The sequence below is a fragment of the Silene latifolia genome, chromosome X (assembly GCF_048544455.1).
Source record: "Silene latifolia isolate original U9 population chromosome X, ASM4854445v1, whole genome shotgun sequence".
Taxonomy (NCBI): Eukaryota; Viridiplantae; Streptophyta; class Magnoliopsida; order Caryophyllales; family Caryophyllaceae; genus Silene; species Silene latifolia.
Window position 1 is genome coordinate 121329143 of NC_133537.1, and position 27151 is coordinate 121356293.

General features: G+C 34.3%; 3 protein-coding genes across 5 annotated transcripts; 1 reads left to right on the forward strand and 2 right to left on the reverse strand.

Moving 5' to 3' along the window:
• The first annotated feature begins 3243 nt into the window (after positions 1 to 3243).
• Positions 3244 to 6561, forward strand: LOC141621577 (uncharacterized). Of its 3 annotated transcripts, XR_012532463.1 has the most exons (5): positions 3244 to 3359; positions 4384 to 4597; positions 4854 to 5029; positions 5366 to 5475; positions 5775 to 6561. XR_012532463.1 is itself a non-coding variant. In XM_074437981.1 (4 exons), the coding sequence occupies exons 2-4, from the start codon at positions 4466 to 4468 to the stop codon at positions 5409 to 5411; spliced, it is 354 nt and encodes a 117-aa protein (XP_074294082.1). In that variant the 5' UTR covers positions 3244 to 3359; positions 4384 to 4465; the 3' UTR covers positions 5412 to 6561. The 3 variants fall into 3 exon arrangements, 2 of the variants coding, with proteins under 2 accessions (XP_074294082.1, XP_074294083.1); XM_074437981.1 differs by having other exon boundaries at positions 5366 to 6561; XM_074437982.1 differs by lacking the exons at positions 5366 to 5475; positions 5775 to 6561 and adding an exon at positions 5170 to 5266 and having other exon boundaries at positions 3245 to 3359.
• Positions 6562 to 12608: 6047 nt separating this feature from the next.
• Positions 12609 to 14075, reverse strand: LOC141623572 (uncharacterized). The gene has a single exon (XM_074439666.1). It carries the CDS (start codon positions 13824 to 13826, stop codon positions 12939 to 12941), a length of 888 nt encoding a protein of 295 aa, XP_074295767.1. The 5' UTR covers positions 13827 to 14075; the 3' UTR covers positions 12609 to 12938.
• Positions 14076 to 14834: 759 nt separating this feature from the next.
• LOC141623571 (putative protein phosphatase 2C 14) lies at positions 14835 to 20412 on the reverse strand. Its single transcript, XM_074439665.1, has 5 exons — positions 20084 to 20412; positions 19590 to 19760; positions 18888 to 19058; positions 18431 to 18610; positions 14835 to 15371 (listed from the first exon to the last, which is right to left on the reverse strand). The coding sequence occupies exons 1-5, from the start codon at positions 20318 to 20320 to the stop codon at positions 14886 to 14888; spliced, it is 1245 nt and encodes a 414-aa protein (XP_074295766.1). The 5' UTR covers positions 20321 to 20412; the 3' UTR covers positions 14835 to 14885.
• Positions 20413 to 27151: the final 6739 nt, after the last annotated feature.

Here is a 27151-nt window from a genome sequence, read left to right on the forward strand (position 1 = left end):
TTTTTATGATTTTTAGTATAATAATTACATTTTAGTGAGTAAAATGATGGTTTATTGACTAAAAATAGTTAAACTTCGATTCTGACCATGAAATTTTAATATGATATCACATACATATTTTACTTACTGTATGTAAAATTTGATATCAATTCGATTAATTTTGCTTGATTTATGATCTTAATGGTTAAAATGGAATAAATCGAGATTATATAAGCTAAAAATAGCTAAAACGAATTTCATGGTATTAGAAAATTATTTGAGGTTTCATTTATGTGTTGCATATCAGATGTAAGATTAAAAAATTGATTAGATTAATTTCCGTATGCTTTAGGCATTTTATTTGATAAAACCGATAAATCACAACTATATTTTTCTCTAAATAAATTCGAAATTTTTAACCCATTTTTTTAACATTATGAGGGTCATGGTAATATTCTAGAATGTTTAAAATTTAAATTTCAAATTTTTAGATTATTGTAATGAAATTTGAAATTATTTCATAAGTGTTATGTTAAATAGGGTTAAATATGAGCAACAATATAAAATTAAGTTAGATTATTGTCAAATTTTAGTGGAGACTAATTTTTGAGTCCTAAATCAGTTGGGACAATTAACTTGGCCTTAAATTTAATTTAAGTATTAATTAGTGATTTTAATAAGTTAAAGATCACGCATTTCCATAAAAACAAAGCTATATACGATATAATCTAGTAAGGCGATTTGTCACATTCTTTTTGCATGTTTGTATACATATATTTTGTTGCATAATATAGGGATGAATGTCATTTAAATTTATGTATTTTTTGGATAATGTAATTTGTCTTAGTATGGCCTTAGTTTTAGTTGGTATTACCCGTAATGAAAGGGAGTATCGATTTGGTTGTAATTTTAAAGTAATTTCGCATCACCGTTTTGTAATTTAATATATTTATTTTATTACAAATGTATAATAGGAATAGCTATGTATTTCATTATTATTTTGTAATTCCGGAGTTTCCTAAAGGCGGAGCCATTCGGAAAGGAGTTCCGATCAAGACGGTGTTTCCTTGAGAGGCGTGTCACATGAAGTTCAAGGGACCAAAGGAGTTGGTTTCCGAATATGTAATAGATTATTAGATTTTCTATTTTAGGAAGGTCATACTAGGAAATTGTTTTCTTTGCATTTTCTTTCTTTATATGTTTGCATGCATGCCAAATCGCCATAACATTACATGCATATCTTTTATATCGATTTATCGACCTTGTCAATTATAATTATCGATAGATCACTAATTTAGTTCACTTAAAAGAGATAGATAATAAATTGACAAGACCTTCACATTTTATAAAATTGAGACTTAGCCTTACCAAATAGTAAGAACTCATGAATCCCAATTTCATTAGGGGTACAATACGGTTTGAAATATTATACCGGGGTGCTTTCTTTTAACGTTAGGTAAGTGGGGTAATAAGATGTTATTACACTTCAAAATTTGGTTGAACAAAGTATTAGAGGGACCGTTGTCCCAATAGGTTCGGGCTAAAGATGAACTTAATGTAATTTCATCGACCGAGAGTTCTAAGTGTAGAATCGGTTGAACGAGTTAACCCACCAAATTGTATTAGTAAAGGTTGTAGAGGGACCGTTGTCCCACAATCGAGCTAGTATGAATTTGGGTCTTAGAATCGTTTATATAATTGGGTGGAGGTCATTATATAAATGCTAAAACTTGCTAAAAGTTTTCATATGTTACGATGAATGTTAGTTTTCCCACTATTTCGTTGGTTAAATTTGTTCTATATCTTTGCTCCTAGACATATACGATGTCATTTCGATTTTAACTTATGTCTCCTTTAAACCACTATAGCTAAAGACAAATTAGAATCTCCTTTCTAAAAGGCCTCAATTGAACCATTTAAATAGGGCATGGACTAGCTCCATACGAATCGTTCTATTCCATGGAACTCCATAGGAGTTGTCCTATGTCATATAAGATTAGCATCTTAAATTTCTAACATGCCTATGTATGATTTCTTGTGAAGAAGTATGAATAGAAGTAATGATTAGTCAAAATATGTTTTGATAATATCTTCTATGCATCCACGGTTCAAAAATCTTATTGCTCAATCTAAACACTTGTCATCAAGCACTTAAGTTGTTAAAAACATGACAATGTTAAATTGTTAATTAATTTGTTAGAAATTTTGATTAACCAAATACCACAATAGAGTTAACCCTTGTGAAGGATTAACTAGGAATTTATATGAGATAAGTCTTCATCAAGTACAAATTCTTGAAGTAAGTGGGAGAAATAAGAAATAAGCACATATCTTAATTGTTAAGGATAGAACTAGGCTCGAAAGAGAAAGTGTTAAACACTAAAATAGAGAAAAACCTCAAATAAGTAAAGATCAAGGAAATTGGTCGTGTGACTCCAACATATTCCTTCTTGAATATCTATGACATTGACATTGCATTCTTCACTAGTAGAAAAAACCCCTATCGTGACGCCTTAATCGTGGCGGTTCTAATAGAAACGTCGCAAAAAGTCCAAAAAATTGGCGGGAGCGAAAATTTCATGTTATAGGAGGTCTATTATGGCGGTTTAATTTAAGAACCGACGTGATGGTAGAAGCTATTTATGGCGGTTTCATATAGGAAACGCCACCATAAGTCAATTGTGACGGTTGTATTAACAACCGACGTTAATAACGATGCGAAAAGTAATAATAATTGACAATACTTTTAAATAAAAAACCGCCATCATATGTTTTTGTGGCGGTTTTAACAATAACCGTCTTTAATTTACATAAAAAATAAACCTAAAACCCTTTGGAATTCACATTTTGTTTAACTGATCATTAGTCATTACCATCTTCAATATCCATTATATCGCCTTCAACTTCGCCAGAGACCGCGCCCGAAACCCTCAATCGTCATTAATCACCGTGATATCCCATCACTCCAGCCGCCGTCGACAACCGTGAAATCCCATTACTCAAGCCGTCGTCAACGCTTTGTCATGAGGTTAGTCACATACTTTATTTTATCGATTTTATGGTTTAGGGTTTAATCGATTTTGCCTTACGCCGTGCACTCTCATCATCCCCATCATTGATGCTTCCATTCAACGCTGCCACTGCTCTCAAACAAACCACTGGTATAGTTCGAAACCCTAAATTAATAATTTCTTTTTAATCTAATTCAAATCCTAATTCATCATCCTTATACTCGGGATGGATGACTTAGGTCCTGTTGTTAAAATGTGTGTAATTTGATGCAGATAAATACGGCGCAAGCAACTGTATGTGTAATAGCTTCGCAGATAGCTAATTTTGGTGAAAGGGTTATCGGTGCTCATGCCATGCCTGCATAATCTGTAAGTTTAATCATTAATGATGGTGATGTTAACTTAATTGGACCAGCTCACAATTCCATACAAACCCCAGATGAGATGTGGTTCTTGGGACCACATGACCCGGCTTGACTTATCAATCAATACTTTCACTAAGCTAACTCCTAATGAACATATGCCATACTTTCACTAAGCTAACTCATTCCCGAAAAAAATGAGGCCGTGACATTGTAACAGGATGTCGATAATTTGGCCAATAATTACCTAGCAACATGTTTTTGTGAAACTTGGTTATTGTTCGAAAAAGTTCTTAGTGTGCGGTATGTCTTCAAGTTTTTGTTAGTTTTTCCCCTTCTTGTAGCCCTCTGAAGCTGTCTTCACTTAAATTAGTTGTGCCTGATATTTTATTGTTGACCTTAGTCGATTTTCTACACCTTAACTGTGATTGTTATCTGGTGGAGGAGATGGTTTGGGATTAATGGGCTAACTTATGTTACTTCGACATAGCTGCCACTGTTGAACGCAACACGGTTTCAGATTGTTGGACATGGCTATTTTGACGAAAAGTTTCATGCTTTTGGCCTAAAATGAACTGTCAAAGTGTCATGTTGTGTCTTGTCAGAGTGCAACCAAAGTGAAAGTGTGAGAAGAACTGTCAAATTCGCCAGCTTAAGAATTGTGTTGAATTCAGGGTTTGTGACATTTTATGTTTTTTTTTCTTTTTTCTCATAAATAAAGTTTGATTAATTCATTTTTTCGGTAGTAATTAAGTTGTGCAAATGTAATGCTTTTTAAAAAGTTAGAGTTGGAATGTAGGTACTCGGTCTTAATCATTTGTTTACATTTGATTAAAGTACTTTTTAGAAAGAATAAAAAGTAAATAAAAAAATGATTGGGACGGAGGGAGTTAAAGTTTTTACTCACATCTTGAGCGAGCCCTTATGAATGGAAGAAATGTGATATGTGTTAATTTTATGTAATTGAATGGTCTGTGACAAATTCCGCGACTATAAGATGGTGAATGGTTGTTTCGTCATTGTTTATGCAGGATCAAATATTTATGAGTATGCAGCAAAAGCTTGATTATTTATGTGAGCAAATGAATTAATATAAAAGACCAGTCTCAAGCCATGGCTGCTCCATGTGCATCCAAGATTGTGGATTTCTCGTCAGCTGAAGCGTCTTTTCCGTGCAACTCTGATTCTATATGTACTGATTGCTGGTTATGTGATCAACATCGAGCCCAAATAAATGATTTATCGGTAATATATTTGATTCCTTCTCGCTATGTTTGGCTTGTAACGGTTTCTTGGAAAGTAGGTCGCAAAACAGCTGAAGAAACTTTTTATGCTTATACTGTTGCGACTGCGTACAGGTTGCAGCATTCCATTGATATTCTCTCTGTGACATTATTTTCGACGACCCTCACAGAAAATGACATTTAAACACGGATACTGAGACTAATAGGAATTAAGAAACCAAATAGATGACCTATAGTTTCTTTCTTGACATTACCAGGGTAACTGTAATGTGAAAGGTGCAAGTACGGATGAGATGTTCAGAAGGAGACTGTCAGTCTCAAATGAAACAGAACAAGTGGAGCGTCGTATGTCTGATATTGTCAACATCATCAATATATCCATAGGTAGCATTGTGGCCATCTTGTTGCAGCAAATCCTTCTAAACTGGCAGAGGTAAATGCTCAATATCCCATATACTTATATTTTTTCTTTTAATCATTGTATTATTATCAACAATGTGAACTTGTTTGTACTCGCCTCCTTCTTATACATTTCGTTGTCATTTGACTTCTTTTGGCAATCATACAATGAAGAGAGAGCTTCCATTGATGACAGTACATTTACAACTGTTGGACTAGTTGAACAAATAAACACCACTAGAGAGATATGACTGACTACATACTTGTGGTATATATGACTGAGTGAGTTCATAGCACCCTCGAGTTTCTTTACTTTGTAACTTTTCAGAGGTTTTGGTTTTGTTTCTTATGCGTTTATTTCTCATGACAGTGTTGTAATTGATCACAATAAAGGATTTTTGAAAGGTGGAAATTAGCCAGTTCTCCCTGTAATGTCTGCTGGCCATGCTTTGCAAGTTTACATCAACGTTCAATTAGCTGGTGAGTGTCCTCATTTTTAATTGGTAGTCAATTAGTCTCTTGAAAGACGTCTCAGGTTAATATAATGTGAGACTAACCCATTTAACGATAAACCTTGTCTATATACAAGCAATGTAAAACCCACTTTGATGTCTAAACGTTGTGATATGAGTCCTTTCATAGTATAGAGGCCTTCACGTGCCTTAAATAGGTAGCAGATTACTGGCTCTCATCTTCTGTTCTTTTATGCTATAATCATAACTTGGTTTCTGAATGCCTCTTACTACGACACATCTCCACTAATATTTGGTTTTATGCAGATAAATAAAGACTTGGTAGATGCAGGTTTACAAAAAAAAACTCTTCCGAACAAGTCTCTGATCAAAAGTTAAGTTGTCATTCTCTTCTGAATGGTTCTTTGGGAGTGCCCCCTCACATTATAACTAATCAAAACAAATATTGTCAACCACTCAACCGTCATAACATGTTTAACCATTGCAACCGTTTCCGGTGGTTGAACAATACTTATACCGCAACCAACACTAGCAACTAGCTTGATTTTTAAATAGGATTTTGCCTCTAGTCGAGTTAGGCTTAATTGCAGTCGGAGTTCCCAGGCCACGGCTAATAGCGTTCATATCTCCTTAAAACATGCTAATATGAATTGAAATTTTGAGTAAATTGGTCTTTGGATTGTACGGGCTCTGATAATTTACTGTTCAATTTTGATATACTATTTGCTCATGCTTTTTTAAGGTCTTATTAGTTATTACTTATGCTGGTTTTGTCTCCCTCGTGCAAAAGCTTTCGATCAAACCTAGGAGTGTTCTATATATAGTGTCTTATGTTGATTTTAATAATATTTAGGTTGTTTTCTAACTATTGGTTTGCTAAATGTATTATTGCAGATTCAACAATTCAATCTTAATCTTAATTGAGGAGATGAAAGATGTTAAAGAGGTGTGGGCTATTAATTGTTAAGAGAACATCAAATGTTGATTAGTTTATTAACTAAGACGTGTATGTGATTATTTATACACTTGGATGTATAATTTTGAACATCAACATTATTGTTTTGCGGATGATATGCAAGTTCGTTGGTTGGCATTCTTCTGTATGTATTTTTCGTTTATTTCGCTGCTATTTGGCTTGTCAATTCTATAGGACATTGTTACCGAAATTTTGGTAGCAAATAATTTTTTTTTTAAAAAATATCTATCTATAGTGGCGGTTCCTAAGTATGAAACGCCACTATTAGTTCACCTTTAGTGGCGGTTCTTTAACAACAACCGACGTCATAAATACCTTTAGTGGCGGTTCTTTAACAACAACCAACGTTATAGAGAACATGTAGTGGCGGGTCGTGGTACAAAGCTATAATTGAAATACCTATAATGGCGGTTTTCAAACAATAACCGCCACTATAGATTAGTTATAGTGGCGGTTCTTGTCTAACAACCGTCGTATTATATAAGCTTATAATGGCGGTTTTGTATAACAACCGTCACTATAAGAGAGCTATAGCGGCGGTTATATATCCGCCCACAACCGCCGTAAAGTTTATACGACGCCGTGATAAACGACGCACCCTAAATCTCTAAAAACCGCCACAAAAGGTCATTTATAACCGCCACCGTAGGGGGTTTTTCTACTAGTGCTTGCTAATTACCACATCATGAGTATTTGATACAAATTTGTGTATTTCATCATATTTGGCATTATCGTGTGACGACTAGCAAGAATGTTATAGTGTAGTTATTTTAGTTTTGTGTTTAGAAATGTACCTCAATAATTGTTATGATGTACAATAAGTCTAAATAAGAATATAATTCAAGTTTTTGTATAAAACGCAAAGGGTTTCTCTATTATGCAATTAAAACAAGCGTTGTGCCCTTATATACCACGATTAAGTTTATGGTGAGACCATACAAATTAAGGTAATTATATTCAAACTAGAAATAAATGTCATATATACAAGACTCAAGTTGATGACCCCAATAATTTCTCAATTCTCGAATGAAAATCGTATTTAGAAACTAGTTTTGACTAGTCTCCCAAACCATTTGATTGAGAATCTTTTGGTGTGTGCGAATCTTGTATTCAAAGCAAGATAATTCATGACTTTTTCTTGAAAAGGATTATGAATAGAGCAAGATATTCGCGCTATTTACACTTTGAAGTGCATGGTCGAATACAATTTCAATCAAAAAAGGTTATTACTTATTCATCTCTTTTACCAACGAACTAGGTAGATACTTGGTATCCACTTAATGAGGTAAGAAGAGAAATTCTTTGAATAAGTTCAATGAATGTTTAAAATGTATCAAAACCTAGAGATTATAAAACCAAAGTATTAGTACTTTGTTAAAATAGGGAACAATAAAGTAAGACTTTTATCTGAACCAAAAAAAGTGTGATATGGTATCACAAGTTCACTTTTATTACGATATGATTGAATCTTTACAATATAGTTGGAGGTAGTTTCTGTTATAAAATTTGTTTGGTATTTAAATTTTCCACTAAAACAAAACATGGTTAAAGCAATCATCTACTTTCCATATGGGATATGGTTAGGCATGATACCTAAATTATAGCTTGTTTCGATAGTAAACATGTGCTCTCTCTTCCTACATGATCACGAGAACAAAGGGTTCTCGTGATGCTGTCTATTAAAGAAAAGAGGATTATTTCTTAAAGACAGAGTGGGAGAAAATGTTCAAGAGCCACAAACTGAAGATAAGACGTAGGAAAGTGGTCTTTCTTGGTTAAAATCGGTAAATATTAATTCGAAACCTAAGTGGACAGGAGTCGTGTTATTTTTTGGAAGTGACAAACCTGTAACTTATTAAGATGCTTTATCAAGTTTCAACTCCGCAAAAGTCCGAACTGAACATAAACATTAAGATGTTTCCATGACTGGTTGGTTGGTGGTAAGAGGTTTACACCAATACCAACGCTTCGTTAAATTCGGATTTTATATATTATTTGACTGTTGGATTTTAAAATCATCTTGCATGAGTTTTGTAAATCGCAACTATCTTAAGGTAGGATACAAACTTAAGAAAAATCTTATGTAGAAGTCAAGGAGTTGAATGGTATGTTTCAGTCATGTAATAAACCTTTCTCGATTTGTCGAGTAGTTTTGTTTATACATGAAATTTAGTAGGAGTAGGGTGGTATTATTAGTCTTATATGTGAATGACATATTGATCACTATGAGTGATGAAAGACTTAGGAGAAGAATAATACATCCCTAAGATATCCAGTTCGATGGATATTAGCATAAAGTTAATATTCTTATGTTAATAAGAATCTTGACAAGTTCAAAAGTATTGAACATGAAGAAATTGAATCCATTTGAATTGCTTCCGCTGCTGGATTAATTTATTATGCTAAGATGTATCTCTATTCTTATACTTCGTATACTTGGAGTATGACGAGAAATCAAAATCGAATCTTTGTGAAAGTCAATATATATAGCCATATAGTCTATTGATTAGTACTCAAGAAGTACTAATGATATGTCTTCTATGTCTCATATGTAGATAACATATTATTCATTGAGAATGATGGACCAATGCTCTCCTCCGAGAAGGAGGGATTGGGAGACTAGGAAGAGATGCAAAGCATCTTTAATATCTGAATCTATAAGTGATATATACGAGAGGATAAGTGTTTAGAAATAATTATTGGATTTATATGCAATGAGTTACACAAAAACCATATTCTAAACACATAAGGATGGTTGGAGAACCATCTTGGCTATAATTTTTAAGGAGTAAAATCTGAGTAATATACAACGGAAATTATATTGTCAACTGTTTATCATTTATCGGTAACGATTGGCTCACTAGAGTTTGACGTTACTGTCGTTTGACGGTGGTGATTAGTTGATTCCTTGAGTACACTTGCAACTATGAGATATGCAAGAAGGAAATTATATTGTCAATCGACTTTTTGGACGGCGAACCCAGAAATTGTTGGAGTGAACCCAGATTTTTTGGGGGTTTATCAACAAACCCAAATCGATTGGAAACCTAACTTTCAACCTAGAAACCCAGATTTTTTGGGGGTTTAATTATCAACAAACCCAAATTGATTATGAGTGAACCCAGATTTTTTGGGGGGGTTGGTGAACCCAGATTGGTGGGTGGTAGAGTGAAATTGGGTGGATGAAGGGGATGAATATGTTTAGTGATATAAAACAAAAGAGTTCAAGTGGAAAGGTTACCGGTTTTACAGGTATCCCTTCCAAGAGATCAATACAAGTTAAATGACTTCAAAGATGAGATTATTGTCAGTTAAACACGAGGATAGACTAATCTGAGAAGAGGTGACATAGGATGGATTATTCCCATGAAATAACCCATATTTATTTATGTAAGATAAATAAATATATGATCCTTATGATTGTGTGACAAACATTACAAAATCAAAATGGTCCATTTTATCTTAAAGTGGTCGAAATATTATGTTGTTGGACAACATTTTATTTTGTCTTTTCTTTAATCAACTATTGTTGCATGTAATGATTTCACTACTTGCATGCTTATGACAAACCTACTCTAGTAATACTCATTACCTATCAAGCATGCAAATAAAATAAGAAAAAGAAATTGTCCACTAAGGGACTAGGGGGTGCCGGTTTTGTGCTCTTAAAAGAGCAATTTGTTGCTCAATTTTTTTTGTTCCCTTTTTGCATGCCTCTCTCTCTAAAATCACACAACTACATTAATATTATCATTCAATTACTAGAGTAGTAAATAATAATAATATTAAGAGATTTTATTTCTTAATAATATCTAGTTAATATTATTAAGAATCATTTGGGTAAAGTCTTGGGTGCAAGTGATAGGAGAGTTTCTACTTTGAAACTTTGGAGGATCATCCTATTATTCATAGCTCAAGAACAAGGTTGTAAGGAGTTCAACCTTGTGCTCATTTCCCTTTCATTATAATGTAAGGAAAAATCGTTTTCTCCTTTTACTCCTTCTTTATATTTGTTTGCATGTAACTAGATCCTCAACATCTAAATTAATAAGTAACTGAGATCTATATTAGATGAGTCTAATAAGAGGGTTAAAGAACCTAACAGGTATTACAGTTTTTTATTTTTTTTTAATAATTATAAAATCATTCCTCACTCATTACCTTAATAATCATGTATAAAACAATTGTAAACTATTGACCGTGACGGAGGGGGTAACACATATAAATTGGTGAATTGTTTTATATGTATTGATCACTTGAATGTGTATCGAGGCATGTATGATTTATATACACGCTCCAATGATTATTTTGTGATTATATTTTGAAGGAATAACCGTAATTTATATATTTCGTGTAACTACGTACTACATCATCTTAACATAAAACTTTAATCAAATAAATTCATTATTTATCCACTAGCTTCTTGAATTTTGATGCAGGAATACAAACTACAAATGTATGAGGCCATAAGTTGGAGAAAAATAAAAATGATAACTTGACCTATTATAAATGTTTGTTACTTGTTTGATAATTGTAATCTACTTATATTAGGATAATTTTATTAAAATGTAGTTGATCTACCTATATTAGGATAATTTTATTTTATTAAATTTTGTTTTAAATATTAAGAAATCTATTTTTATTAGGATAATTTTAGTAAATTTGTTTCGAAATCTACTCTTGTTAGGATTTCTTAAAAAGTTGGACTCTCTAATATCGCTCGAAAAGTTTATGTTTTATATATATGTATGTATTGATTGATTAACATTAATTTTGTATGCATGCTATTTCTATTTTACCAAAAAAAAAAACAATACATATTTCACTCCAACCTGAACCCTCCTGCCTAATTCCAGTTTCAATTCCATGGATTTCTCGAACATCATTGAGAAATTGAATTCTCCCTAATTTCCAAACAAGGTTATGAAATGGATTTGGAATTGAATTTCTACATTTTAATTTTTACAATTGAAATCATGAAAATGAAATCAATTCCATGTATCCAAACACCTCCTAAATAATTTCAATTTCCTGCTTTCTCAACTCTCAATGATACTTCATCTGTCTCAGTGAATAGTTTAAACTAGGTTTGGTGCCCGGCTACGCCCGGGCTACCTTTATTTAACATTTAAATTTTATTTTCTATGAAATATGATTTCTCTAAATTTGGTTAACACATACATTTACAATTTATATATTAAAATTATGATGAGAGGTAAAATTAATCAACAAATTATGAGACACATTCACCTCTCTCGCTCTTAATATTATTACTTTCACTACATCCCCTGTTAATACTATTACGTTCACTACTTCTTCGGTTACTGTTGTTTGTTTTACTATTCGTGCTATTTCTACGTTAACCCGTTAGTTTTATCAAGCTCGTATATTTAAATAAATTAATATTTTCTTAAAATCGAATTGTTATTTAATTTTTCATACTCTTTCCGTTGTTCTTACTGTTACTTTCATTAAATGTGTTGTGACTACTATTACTTTCACTTCTCCCGCCGTCATTATTTTTTCTATCACTACTCCCGCATTTATTATTGTTAATTTCACTACCCTCGTTCATCGCTAGTATGACTTTCACTACTCCCGTTGCTATATATTATTGTTGCTTTTACTACTCACATGGAAGGTTACTATCATAATAGTTGATTATCTAGTTGTATTAGAGTTATATATTTAAATAAATCTGAAATATTAAATTAGAATATTATTTAAGAGCAATCATTATTATTTACTAATTAAATTACAAATCTAATGAATTATGGAATATTATATTTTTTGAAAATTTGAATTAATTTACTTACCTTTAAATAGTTTCCAAAATATAACATATACTTATATTATATTTATGTATGTTAAATAATTAACATATTTATATACTAATTAATACCATAAGTGGGACCCGTTTATTTAAGGAAACTCGCCATATTCTAATATTCTCTAAATTTATACTTTTAACCAAAACTATATAATATTTACATTGAAGTCCTTGTTCGCCCATCACACTATTTAGCGATTTAAAAATATATAAGTATAATTAACGCCAGATAGATTTATTTAATTTATGAAAGTCTCGATTTTAATTAATATATAGTATTGATTTGCTTTTTTAAGTGTATGACATGCACCCAATGGTATTGTATTTCTCTGCATTTTTAATTTCAACCACATAAAGAGTATATCTTCTTTCAACCACATAAAGAGTATATCTTCACACTTGTTACTTTCTTAGTCCTTACACAAACGCTGCAAAATAGGTAATTCAACTTGATGGAAAAAGCAAAACCTATAAGTAAATATAAAGACAACACACTTGTATCTGTTGATATACTCATTATTTTCCGTTAAGCCTCAACTATCCCAAACGTAAGCTCCTTAACTCAAATTCCTCTCTTCCCATGTGATATAACCAACCTTTGTATTCTTCCTCTTTCTCTACATCTCTCATGGTATGCTTCTAATCTATTATTATAATGTCAAGGTCATTCAACTTTCCAAGCATAAAGAAACAAGGAGAACTCAGGGTCATCTGCTTGACATGATGCTGATACTGATGACGACGACGATGACCCTAATGACTTGAACAAGAACATAGCATGCCTAGGACCCGACCCGAATAGCCAATCATGAACATCCCAATAAACCTCAAGTTTAGTCTCCTTATTAACATCAATCATCTCATTACCCCTGAATTTCCATTGAAGATGCTTCACTTGAGTTGCTAATTCCCCATCTATCTTTATATCCATCTCAGGACTTACCCCTTCCAAATTACCACTCCCATTATTACATTCCACTGTTATTTCATGACATTTACCTCTTTCATGGAACTTAACCCTAGTTGAAAACTTCTTCTTACCAAAAATATGTTCTTTACGCGAAACCAACACAGGATCAACTAAAGCAGGCCTGCAACCTGTCTTTCTGAATGCATCCTTCTTCATATCACCAACAACCAACACCACCTCTTCATTGTACACAAGGGCAACATAGTAATCTGACACCGGCTCAACTTCACCATGGAACTTAGCTCCCTTTAAGTCCCATACTATGCCTATGCTTCGGCCCTCCACTAAGAACTGTTTGGACCCTTGTTTCTTCCAAAAATACCAGGGCTTAAGCTCAACTTTGCAGTGATAGTGGTCATACCCATTTGGACCATCCACTGATATCGAAAGCCCATGAAGCATTAGATTCTTGCACCAAGTTATGGTAACTAGTCGGGCCTGTGGTCCGATTTTAGCTCGATAAATGGACATGTTTAGGCTCTGTGGTGACCCTGATGATGATGATCTTGCGAGGTTGGGTTCATGCTCACCAGACGAAAAACAGGCCGGGATATTGATAGGCTCAGGAATCATTTTTATCATACAAATGTAAATTAATAATAATAATAATAATATAGAGTATAGCTAGAATTTATGATGTATATTATTATATGAAAAGTGAGGGTTACCAGCAATATATAGTGTGAATATGAATGCTGCCAAAGTGATGTGATCCTGGGTTGATAGAGCAGAAATCAGGCCAATTATCCAACTGGCAGATATAAGAGAGAGGGAGCAAGTGTCTACTTAATAATAGTCTTTTGTTTGTTATGATTGTAACAAACCTCCTCCTTTTTTCATTCTTTAATCTAAGTTTTTTTGGGGTTTATACACATGGGTTTCATGATTTCATCACCCCTTTGAAATCTGTGAACCCTTTTCAAATGTAAGACCGTCTCATATATAGGCGTGTGCGTGTTACCAAAATTCCTTAGAAAATGAAGTTTCTTGATTAGCCAAACGATAGCGTAAAGTGTGCACTTCTTATAAACCGAATCCAAAATATCAGGGAAAAATAAGAGAGAAAGGAGAGCTACCTTTTAGGCAATGGAACATGTGATGTGGGGGCAATAAGACCAAAGTATAATAATTCAATATGGGCATGTTTGGATTAACGAAGCTCCTTCCCTAACTTTCTTCTTTTTTATTTCACATAAAAGGGAATTTCTCCAATTTTTTCGTTTACCCAAACGGATGTTATTAACCAACTGATCAAAGAATTTACGAGGATAAGTTAATATTGCACCAGATCTAGTCTTGGAACTTTCACCTTTCGTAGAGTATCTCCAAAATTCGTTAACATATGGCCATCTTTTGTTTAAAGGAGGCCAAAAAGGTAAATTTAATGACGATGGGTTCAAGCTCGGGTCAGAATAACCAGTATTCAACGACTTTACCAACTAAATTAGGTGACATCATATGTCGTTATGGTTTTTGGTAGAATATCAGACACAATGTTTGAGGGTATCCTGAGTACCCTTTTCACCCTGATTCATTAGTCAGGTTAAGTTACATACAAGCCAGAACTAAGATGTAAACAAGAACAAGACGAGAACTGAAAGTATATTCATAAGAAACAAAACAAATTGAGTTTTACAGGTTCTAAGGCAAGCATTTTCTGGGTATCGCTTGCTTGAAATGGTTGAGATCAATTATGATTACAGTAATGTCATCCATACTGCCTTTCGTAACAGCACGATTCACAAGCTCTTTGCAAGCAGCTACAAGCCTTACTGAACTAGGTTTCGCGTTCTCTTGATTTGGGGATTGAATTTTCATGTTTTTGTGAGGAAACAATGCAGTTCTTCTCAATTTTACAGGCGGGCTCTCATTTTCAGTATCTTGCCTTACTGTCTTAGCATTCCTCTTCTTTCTGAAACTGGAGGAACGAGGGGTAATTTGTTGTTTTTGCTTGATCATGGAAACTCGTTTCAGCTTAGGTGAAGAGTTAGTACTGATACAAGCATATTCATCATTGCTCTCCTCTAAGCTTCTTTTGTTTTTGTTGTCCAAATCAGCAAATGGATAACTTTTACTCTCGCCCTGAATAGACTGTAGAACTATGTCGACGGCTTCTTGGCAACCAACCTTTCAAATTCAAAATAAACAAACCGAATTAAGAAGTGTTCACAAAGAGCTTTTTACGGTTATCAGGCCTCAATAAACTAGTTATTGTAAATTTGTAACAACTTGTAGGAATTCAGCGATCCCAGGTTTCTTTCATACTTGAAACCAATGAATACAGTTAATGGATGTTTCACATGTTAAGTGCAATGTCCTATACATAACTTTCTGTTATGCTTTATCACCTGGAAAAAAATGTCTAGTATCTAGGGGTTTGCTAAATGTCGCCCCTAGTTTTGCTAAACGTCGCCCCTAATTTTACTATTTTGCCCTTTGCTACTTTATACACCATCACTTCCTTTATTTTCATTTCCGTGTTCAAACTATTTCCGCTTCAAAAAAACAAGAAATTCAAATCTGCTTGAAAAATAACAACAAAAATCGGGGGGAAAAAAACCGTGAGGGTGACGACGGAGGATCGGGAGACGGTGATGAGTAGTTATAGTATTTATTAGTGATTTGTTTCACTGGAGTTGTTGTTTGTTTTTTCTGTTGAACATTTTATGTTAGACTTGTTACGTTATTTTTTTTTTTTTGAACATTTTATGTTAGACTTGTCGTTTATGGCGTGACTTAGTACTAACCAAATGTTTTTAGTAGTTTTGTAAAAAAAAAAAAAAGGCTTAAACGTGTAGAAAACACGAAATGGCCTCTTAGTTTGAAGAGGCGCAAGGCGCAACGAGGCGATGAGGGGTCAAAGCGATGAGGCGCAAGGCGCAAGGCGAATGCGCACGCCTTTTGAACGCGAGGCGCATCTTTTTTTGTATCAGCCTCTAAACTAATTCTACACACTAAGCATCACTAAAAACATAGATTCACATCATAAATATATTAAAGGGAAGAAAATTACGTTCTATATCACATATCATTCGTTAAATTAAGCGTTAAATACTTGTACCTAATTAACCATTGTATCCAAAACAGCACATAAGGCAAAAACATAAAGGCAAACTACTCTAGAAGTTAAAAATTGAAAAGATAAGAGAGCAATTAAAATTACAAGCAAACGGCAGAGAGAGAAAGTCAAGAGAGGAATTAACAAGTATATAAGCAAGGAGAGAAGAAGAGGGGGAACTGAAATTATAAGAAAGAAAACATGAAAGGAAACAGATGCTTAATAACAAAGAATCAAAGCAAGAGATTTAAAAAAAAAATGTGAAGAAGAAGAAAAAGAGAAACTTGCAGTAGAAAATTGAAAGAAGTAAACGCTGATTAGGTTGTACTTCTAAAAAATTAGGGTTAAAAGAGTGTTATTTTGTAATAAAATAAAACTTTATTAAAAAGGAGTTAGGGTCATGTGCTTGACATGTGACTATTTATGAAACAAAGCTCGTCAGCGCCTCCAGTTAAGAAGGCGCGCCTTTTTGCGCCTAGGGCATCACCTTGAGGCGCTCGCCTTTTAGGGCCTTTTGAACACAGACTCGCCTAGTTGCTGTAATGCCCTAGCATCATCGCCTACCCTCGCCTCGCGCCTAGGCGCGCTTTTTTAAACTAAGAATGGCCTAGGCCAAAATGTGTAGAAAATACGAAATGGCCTGGGCCAAAACGTGTAGATTACATGTTTCAGCCTGGGCCAAAACATGTAGATTACATGTTTTAGCCTGGGCCAAAACGTGTAGATTACATGTTTCAGCCTGGGCACAAACTTGTTTTCTACATGTTTCAGCTTGGGCCAAAACATGTAGACAACATGTTTCAGCCTGGGCACAAACGTGTTTTCTACACGTTGGAGCCAATTTTTTTTTTTTTTTTTTAAAAAATTTTATTTAAATGACGAAGTCTTAGATAAATATTTACGCTTATTTCCGTTAACTATGTTTTAATTAATTTGTAGCAACAATTTCCGTTAACTATGTTTTAATTAAAAGCGACAATGAGTAAGAAAAAAAACAACGAGTTAGAAGAAAAACAACGAAATAAAATAGATAATACGATTAATAATCATTGTAATATCGATAATGTTGTTCGGCATTCCAATCATTTTCGAATTGCTTTCCGTCGTAATTTTCATTAGTATACGATTCACACATGTATCGGAAAACTGGGTTATCGTCACCCATTTCCGACTCGATATAAAAAAAATTGTGTTTAACAGTTTTTAGAGAGAGAAGGGCAAACTTGTCAAAATGAAATGAAAATAGGGGCGACGTTTAGTAAAATAGGGGCGACGTTTAGTAATTTTGTTCATATTTTGCAAAAGCTCCTAATTGGTTGATTCAAGGGGAAAGAAATATATGTGGCTAGAAAAGAACACTGAAACATAATTACTCAAGATAGAAGCATATAACAGATATTTTGTCAATCAACTGATTGGTAGCACAAACAGCAGACATAATTGACATGTTAGTAATTCTGATATGAATCGTTAAAACAGGCCCGAGAATGCAGCAAAATTATACGATACGGTTTTATTATACGAATCCGATACGCTATACGAATTTAATTATACGGATTTCCGGATATCCGATACGAATTTCCGGATATCCGATACGGTTCTTTAAAAACCGTATCGGATAAGGATCGGTAAAATATGAAACCGGATATACGGTATCCGATACGGTTGCCTTTTTTCTAGAATAAAATATTAAAATATATACATAAATCACAAAATATCCAATATGTTGGTGATTACACCTTATTAGTATTAAACTTTTTATTTACTCTTATAACTTTTTAAAACACTTTTAAATTACTAAAAAAACCAACAATCACACATAGAAAAGGAAAAAAATATATTAAATTATATAAGTGAGGCTGAAAACCGGATACCGGATATACGGAAAAACCGGATATACGGTTTCCGTATATACGGAAAAACCGTATTGGATAAGGATACTAAAAAAGAAGATTTAAAAAGCCGGATATCCGATACGGTTTCCAAAACCGTATCGGATATCCGGTTTTGCTCACCCCTAGACAGCATTGACCGTTGAAGAAAGAGCATTTACAGGCCGAAAGCTGCTAAATTAGCACAATCAACAGCTAAAACAGAGAGCAAAAAGTCTATAGTTGGTTCAACTTACCAGTTCCCACAGTCCATCAGAAGCCAATACTAGAAAATCCATATCAGGGGCCAAATCCAAGATCCTTGAATCTGGTTCTGACACTACCCATTCCTTGAGATGAGCATCCCCGATACTTCTGGACACGGAAAGTATCCCATGAACCCTCCAAGCGCTCTTATTAAACTCTACATATCCTCCCTATATCAACAAACTCATTAAAAGACAAAACGGGAAGTCTCTTGTAAAACCATTTCACAAAAAAAGACAGTGTGAAGCCTTTTTAATAAGCAAAGAGTCATTTGCCAAATCTAGAAAACATGAGAAAAACACGAGGCTTTACATTAATATTAATGTAAGGCAGTTTTCAACAACTATGTGTGAAGATGAAATTTTGATTCTGTATCTTACAAAGCTCTAGGATATTGGATACGGAGTATATATCACCATTAAGTCATTAACAGCACTATGGAGGTACCTCATCCTCGATTCTTTTACGCTCATCTTCCCTCTCGGGTTTATGGTCCTTTGTTAGTGCTTCTGCCACTCCACCCCTACACACAACAGCTCTGCAGTCACCAAGGTTTGAGACAACCATCTCCCCGCCGTCAATCAGAACGGTTATACAGCAGGCACCACTACCTACGTCCTGGATAAATTACAAAAATTAAACATGAAACTCAATACCTATGGATTACTATTAATAAAGGCATCAAAAACATATCATAGGGTTTCATTAAGAAGACCCACTTGATCTTTAGAGGACTACAATCAAGAGTATTACCAAAAAAAAAAAAATTGAATCAGGGCAATTTTATATGCATATGATATAGATTGAATGCAATTGTAGCATAAATTAAATACTCTAATACTCCAAGCTGAATGCTATTAGCATTCATAGTTGCACCAAATTGAATCCCGTTGAGATGTAATCGGGGTCCTTATTAATGAGACTCCACCTTTAAGTATCTGACATGGGTGCATGTCTAAGTGTGGTTCTCATCTATTATTATCAAAAGGAAAACTTATGTTTTGTCTAACAATGAAATGTCCAAAGAGTCATACATGTGTTCAAGGGTGGGTTAAGGGTGGAACAAAAGCAAGAATAAAAACAACCAAGATTACTAGACTTTTTCAGAACCAAATTGAGTTGTAGACATAAATTTGTGTCAAACAATACCTGCTCCAAGAACTCCTTATCTGTTCTTAGATAAGCAGCTTTGACTGCTTCGTCCTTACCAGTGCTTCCTTGACAATTCTCAACCATCTCAATGATGTTTTCATGTAAATGTTCTTCGACGAACTCTACAGCTTTTCGTCCTCCGTGTCCATCGTAAACCCCAAAGAATCCCTAATAGTTGAAACAAAAATCACAACTTTAAAACCATTCAATACATGAAAAGACTCACAGTTTCATCATATAATCAGGCAAATTAAGAAGACAATCATAAACAACATTGTAAGAAAATTGAATTGTTTTAAAGTAAAAATGCATAGGAGCCAAAACCCCTAAAAAAAATCAAAACTTTAGAGATTCTAATTCAAGAATGCGGCACTTTAGCACAAGATCAAAATTGATGCTGACGGGATTTGAACCCAACTTATGTATATCACCTGTGGTAAGGTAATTGAGATGTGCATTTTAGGAAATAGTTAGAATGCAATGGAAATTACCTTGTTGGGATTGCCGTGAATGCAAGAAAGAATCTTGTGGGAATCCTCCATAAACTTCTTCTTACCCTTAACAGAGAACAACCCAACACAAGCATCTTCAAAGCTAGAAACAGCGTCGGGTTTAACGGGCGAAAAGGCAGAAATATCAATTTGTTTCAAGACAGTTGGGATTTGAATCTTGGGTGGCCTTTTGCGCTTGAGAGTTTCTTTAGGAAATGTTGAAGATTCTGAATCCATTTTTGTGAGAAAATGACGAGTAATAACGGCTACAAAAACAAAGAAAGGGAAATGGGGAATTTGAAGAGGGTTTTATGTGGATCCGTTGGAAGGTGGGACTGAGGTTATTTGGTCAATGATTTGAATTAAGATATTGGTGGGAAATTTAGGAGATGAGGTCATCAAGTCAAGGTTGCTGCTTTCTACCCGCAAACCTAGTCACTTAGACTAAATCACTATGTCTATCTCTATAAACTTGCTACACTTAAGCTTTGCTTAAGACCAAGTAAATGACCTTTTTTTTTTTTTTTTTTTTTATAAGTTTCAAGAGTTTCTTCTAGTCTTTTGCAACTTTGGAAGAATAATCTATCTTCAGACCATTGTGTTCTACACGTGAAATGGATTCAATTATAAGTTTTTGTGTTTTTCCAATACTTATTATGCTTCATTGTTAGTTGATAGGACAAACACTAGGTCGCTATATGGACAGAACTAAGTTAGTTAGATAACAACCTAGTTAGTTAGTCAAAGTTAGTTATGAGTTGGTCTAAGTTAGTTACAAGTTGGAATCAAAGATTGGTTGTTAACAGTATATATACCCTGTACTATTGTCATTGTAACACAAGATTCTAATAATAAAGATTTCAGTTTATTCATCAATAATCTCTAAGTCATTGTTTCATATGGTATCAGAGAGTTTCTAATCCTGGTAAAATCACGTTTCCGCATTCATCAAAGTTCTTGATAATCTTAGTATATCTTCATCGTGTTCATCACAATACTCATCAAATCAGCATCTTCTTACAACATATTATTTCTTTTCTTCATAAATTTTTATAATTTCATATCACAATGCCTGAGGATTCTTCACCTCGTTCTTCCACTTATGATTACTTTGAAGATCCCTTGTTTCTATCTTCCTCGGATCAACCTACTGCTACTCTAGCATCCTTTCAGTTTGAAGGTCATGATTTCCTTGGTTGGAAGAGGGAGGTTTATATGTCTTTAACATCGAAAAATAAAGATGGTTTCTTGGATGGTACTTGTACCAAGCCACCTGTTACTGACAAGAAATTCAAACAGTGGTTCAGATCAGATTTGATGGTCACCAAATGGATTCTGAATTCTCTTGATAAATCTATCAGAGAGAATCTTAAATTTGTTAAGTCTGCATAAGAACTGTGGGCAGAACTGATTGAACGATATGGTACTGCAAACGCCATTGAAATTTATCAGCTCAAGAAAGATTTAACTACTGTCAGTCAAGAGAATTTGTCATTAGTGGATTATTACAGTAAGATGAAGTTGCTGTGGGAGACTCTGGACAGTGTGGATCCAATTCCCACATGCACCTGTGGTAAACTTGATCTCTGTACATGTACCTTGATCAAGAAGATCATTGCTCGAGAAAATAATGGGAAATTAATTCAATTTCTCATGGGTTTGAACAAGGGGTATGATACAATCAGAACCCAGGTCTTATCCATGGAGCCACTTCCTACTATGAACAAGGTATTGGGTCTCTTACAAAAGATTGAGAGGCATAAACAAATCACAGATGGGATTGAGGCTTTGACTGAGATAACTGCTTATGCTGCTGGAGTTCAAGAAAATAGTATGAAGTCTGGTTCTCAGAATATTCAGGGTGCATCTCAATCTTCTGCTGTTTCAAGATTTTGTACACATTGTAATGTCAAGTCTCATGATACAAGTGATTGTTTTTGGCTTCACAAATGTCCTCACTGTAAAAAAAATGGTCACAAGCCTGCTAATTGTTACAATATCAGAGGGTTTCCTAATGACAGGAACAATAAGGGTAAAGGCAAGGGTGGCTATGGTAATAAACTGGTAATCAGAGGTATGGTAACAAGTAGTCTGCAAATAATGTTGATCTTTTGGACGAGGATTCTCCTTTTGATGAGACTGGTCAACAGAATGGGTCTCAACATGGGCATGGGTCATCTGCTATTAATTCCAGTATGATTGATGGACTTGTTAATTCTGTGATTGATCAAGTAATGAAGAGAATTACTGATGATAAATCACAGATATCACATTCAAATTTTGCAGGTATGGTTTCTAATTTTTCTCAAGTGTTTTCGGTAAATTCTATTAAGCATTTTCATGACTGGATAGTGGATACTGGCGCTTCTGATCATATGACTTTTAATGTGCATTTGTTACATGATTTGACTGTTCTTCCTCGGCCTATTTTTGTTGGATTACCTGATGGAACCTTTAAAAAGGTTGAAAAAATGGGTAAAGTACAGCTGACAGATTGCATTGTTCTTCATAATGTGTTTCTTGTTCCTGGTTTTAAACAAAATATGTTGTCTATACCTAAATTGATTGATTCTGCTCACATTTATGCTATTTTTTTTATCCTACCCACTGTGTTTTTCAGGACATTTCCAATAAGAAAGTAATAGGTACTGGCAAGAGGCTTGGTGATCTTTACAGATTTCAATCTGTTGATATTGCTTCTGTATTTAATAGGGCATTGATGGTTATACAGAATAAATTGCAGCATCAGAATGTAGTAGTTAGTTCATCTAGTAATAATGCTTTGCATTCTTATAATGAAGTACAAACACAGCTCTTACATGCTAGATTAGGACATCTTGCTTTTGATAAATTGAAATATGTACATGGCCTAAATACTTCAATAAAATCCAATGTTTTTTGTGAAACATGTGTTCTTGCTAAGCATCACAAGTCTCCTTTTTCTAGAAGTACATCTAGGGCATCTGCTTTGTTTCATTTATTGCATTTAGATGTGTGGGGGCAATATAGGATACCTGCTTTGGGAGGAGCCAGATATTTTTTAACTTTACTTGATGATTTTTCAAGGAATACTTGGACAATTTTGTTCCAAACCAAAGATCAGGTTCCTGCATTGCTTCAAAGTTTCTTGACTTATGCACATAATCATTTTGGTAAAACTGTCAAAATAATTAGAAGTGATAATGGCACTGAATTTGTTCAAGATTTTTGTGATGATTTATTTAAAGAGAAGGGTATAGTTCATCAGAAAAGTGTAGCTGGTAGGCCACAACAAAATGGCCGAGTGGAAAGAAAGCATAGACATCTCCTAGATACAGCTAGAGCTCTTAGAATCTATGCTAGTCTTCCTATTAAATTTTGGGGGGATTGTCTTTTAGCTGCTACACATTTGATTAACTTAATGCCCTCACCTGTTATTGACATGAAAACTCCTTATGAGTTGTTATTTCATAAGTTGCCTGATTTGAGCCAGTTGAGAGTGTTTGGTTGTGTTGCATATGCAACAATGCCACCAACTTTCAGAGATAAATTTGGTAATAGGGCAAGGAAGTGTGTCTTCCTTGGTTACCCTCATCATGTTAAGGGTTATAGACTTTATGATCTGCAAACCCATCAAGTTTTTATCAGCAGAGATGTCTTGTTCAAAGAAGATATTTTTCCTTTTAAAGAATCCTCTAGCAAGCAGGATACTTCAAATACAATGGTCAATCCTGCTGATTCTACTGTTATCATACCAGTACAAACTGGTGTGGTTAGTAATGATACCAATTCTGGTGATGATGCTCTTCCTCATTCCAATACTGAGGCAACATAGGACACACAGTCATTGTCTCTTGATATTGTTCCCAATGACCCACCAGTGAGAACATCCACAAGGTCCAGAAGACTTAATCTTGTTTCAAGTGATCCTCCAGTCAGAAAATCGACAAGATCAAGACAATTATCTACTTGGCTCAAGGATTTTAAGTGTACACAGAAATTACCAGTTCAGCATTCCACCTCTGCAGTATCCAATTCATTTCATGCTTCTATTCTTAAAGACTTGGAAGAGTTTGATGCTGCCTATGTGGCTTCCATGGCTACAGTTTTTGAAGAATATGAACCTTATAATTATAAGGAAGCCAAGAATGATAGCAGGTGGGTGGAGGCCATAAACAAAGAGATTCGGGCATTGGAAGAAAATAAGACATGGGAGTTGGTTAATTTACCACGTGGGCAAAAACCAATAGGTTCAAAATGGGTGTATAAGATCAAATACAAGCCTGATGAATCAGTTGAGAGGTTTAAGGCAAGGCTTGTAGCAAAGGGATTCACTCAAGTTAAAGATAAAGACTACACTCACACTTTTTCCCCAGTTGCAAAGTTTACAACTGTGAGGACATTACTAGCATTAGCTGCTGCAAAAGGATGGCCAACATATCAATTAGATATTAACAATGCTTTTTTACATGGATTCCTTGATGAAGACATATACATGAAGCCTCCAGAAGGGTATAAAGTGCCATCTGGTCAATGTTGCAAGTTAAAAAGATCACTTTATGGCCTAAAGCAAGCCTCTAGGCAGTGGAACAAGGAATTCACAAGGTACTTGCAGAGTGTAGGCTTTGAGCAATCAAGACATGATTATTCACTTTTTACAAGGTTTGAGGAGAATTGTCACCATTTTACAGTTGCTCTCATATATGTTGATGATGTCCTTCTTACTGGTACATCAGAGGACATCATCAAACTGGTCAAGGAGGGTTTAAACTCAGCATTCACTATCAAGGATCTGGGTCACATTAGATATTTCTTAGGCTTAGAGATATCTAGAAATAATACAGGTTTGTTGATAAACCAAAGGAAATATATTTTGGACATTTTAAAGGATTTGCAGATGGAAAATTGTTCCACAGTCTTGTTTCCAATGCAGAGGGGTCTCAAGCTTTCTACTAATTCTGGTGATTTAATAGAGCAACCTGATCAGTATAGGAGGTTGGTTGGTAGGCTCCTTTATCTCAATATGTCTAGGCCAGACATATCCTATGTTGTACAGCATTTAAGTCAGTTCCTTAGTGAACCAAGGGTACCACATATGGCAGCAGCATTGCATGTAGTTAAGTACCTCAAGTCAACTATTAACACAGGTCTCTTCTACAGTTCAGATTCTGATTTAGCATTAGCTGCCTATTCTGATGCAGACTGGGGGCAATATGCATTCAGTTGCAAATCCCTTAGTGGCTATTGTATTTTTCTTGGCAAAGCACTTGTTTCATGGAAAACAAAGAAACAGCCGACTGTAAGTAAAAGCTCAATTGAGTCAGAGTATAGATCAATGTCTTATATAACCTCAGAGATGGTATGGCTGGACAGGATTCTGATGGATTTAAGAGTTCAAGTACCTAAACCTATACCTTTAATGTGTGATAATAAAGCAGCACAACATATTGCACTCAACCCAGTTTTTCACGAGAGAACAAAGCATTAAGTATCGACTGTCATTTCGTGAGGGACAAACAACAAGAAGGATTCCTGCAGACTCAACATGTACAATCAAAGCTTCAGCTAGCAGATCTGATGACAAAGCCATTAGGTGCAGATCAGCATAAATTTTTCTCTCTCAAGCTTGGACTTCAGTTTTCAGAAGGTCCAGCTTGAAGGGGAGCTATGGACAGAACTAAGTTAGTTAGATAACAACCTAGTTAGTTAGTCAAAGTTAGTTATGAGTTGGTCTAAGTTAGTTACAAGTTGGAATCAAAGATTGGTTGTTAACAGTATATATACCCTGTACTATTATCATTGTAACACAAGATTCTAATAATAAAGATTTCAGTTTATTCATCAATAATCTCTAAGTCATTGTTTCATATGCTAAATACTAGAATTAAACTATCAAATTAACAATTTATAAAGCCAAACTCAACTCTACACTATGCAATTAAGAATAGTAGTATAGCATAAGTAAGGGTCGAATCCAAGAGAAGGTCTAACAACTAACAACTTGAATTGTAAACTATCGACTTCTAAACAAGACTCTACTACAAATTTAGGCTCTAATGACAAGTTTATAAACAAACAATGGTTATTAACAATGACAAACAATAGATGAACATGGACAAAGGGGGGTTTTGAGTTGATTGGTAACATAAATGCAATGTAAAGTTGCAATCTTTTTCTAACAAGCAATATGACAAACACTTGGTGAGCAAGAAAATTCAATATTAAAGATGACTTGGTGTAATCCTCCCTTATTAACCAACAAAGATAAAGTTTGACTCTTTTGTAACTCTCTTATTATTATCCACCCAATACTATCAAATCAAGATGTTAACATAAACAAATTAAACCATCCATGTATGTCCTTCAAGTTTAACCAACAATTCATTAAACCATGAATGCAAATTAAACATGAGCATTAAGAGTGGTGCCAAGATAAGAAACTAGGATCAATTCTCACAAGATTAAACCATACAAATGAGAAAAGACATGAAATTTCCTACTTATTGCATGAATCCTTTAAACCAAATCAACATACAACAAGCTTGCTCCAATTAATCCTAGATAGATTAAACCATTTCTCTAGAATTTACAATAATTGGGTAAATAAGATGCAAGAGTGATCAATTCATACATTCATCTACTCAACATAAGAATATAAGCACAAGGAAAGATCAATGGATAAATAAAGAGAGATTAAAAGAGTCTTACAATACCAAAGTTGGAAACTTTGGATGAATTACACCAAGAAAATAAGGATTTAGCCTTCCATAATCTTGTTACAACCCACAAATTGAAGAAAGATTAACATTCAATGTCAAAGATTACACCTTTCTTCCTAAAATATCAAGTTTTCTTAACACACAAGCTTTTTGAGATTATTGACTTCAAAGAAGATTAGATGATTAGATGATGATCATGAGCCTCCTTCTAAGATCTCATAATGTGGGTATTTATACCCTTGGCTCTTCCTTTTTAGGTCACAAATAAATGGGCTTTCGGAAATAGAAAAAAAAGGAAAACCCGTCGTAATGATCAGGGGAAAACCTCAGGCTCCGGTGTGGGCCGGAGGCTCCGGTTTCAGCCTGCACC

Bases quoted from the DNA above. Each gene is read 5' to 3' on its own strand.
- LOC141623572 (XM_074439666.1), bottom strand. From the start codon at position 13,826: ATGATAAAAATGATTCCTGAGCCTATCAATATCCCGGCCTGTTTTTCG.
- LOC141621577 (XM_074437981.1), top strand. From the start codon at position 4,466: ATGGCTGCTCCATGTGCATCCAAGATTGTGGATTTCTCGTCAGCTGAA. The intron at 4,598-4,853 runs GTAATATATTTG...TGACATTACCAG, and splicing joins CCCAAATAAATGATTTATCG to GGTAACTGTAATGTGAAAGG. The intron at 5,030-5,365 runs GTAAATGCTCAA...TTCTCATGACAG, and splicing joins ATCCTTCTAAACTGGCAGAG to TGTTGTAATTGATCACAATA.
- LOC141623571 (XM_074439665.1), bottom strand. From the start codon at position 20,320: ATGGATTCAGAATCTTCAACATTTCCTAAAGAAACTCTCAAGCGCAAA. The intron at 19,059-19,589 runs GTATTGTTTGAC...TAATTTATCCAG, and splicing joins ATAAGGAGTTCTTGGAGCAG to GACGTAGGTAGTGGTGCCTG. The intron at 15,372-18,430 runs GTAAGTTGAACC...TGAATTTGAAAG, and splicing joins CTGATGGACTGTGGGAACTG to GTTGGTTGCCAAGAAGCCGT.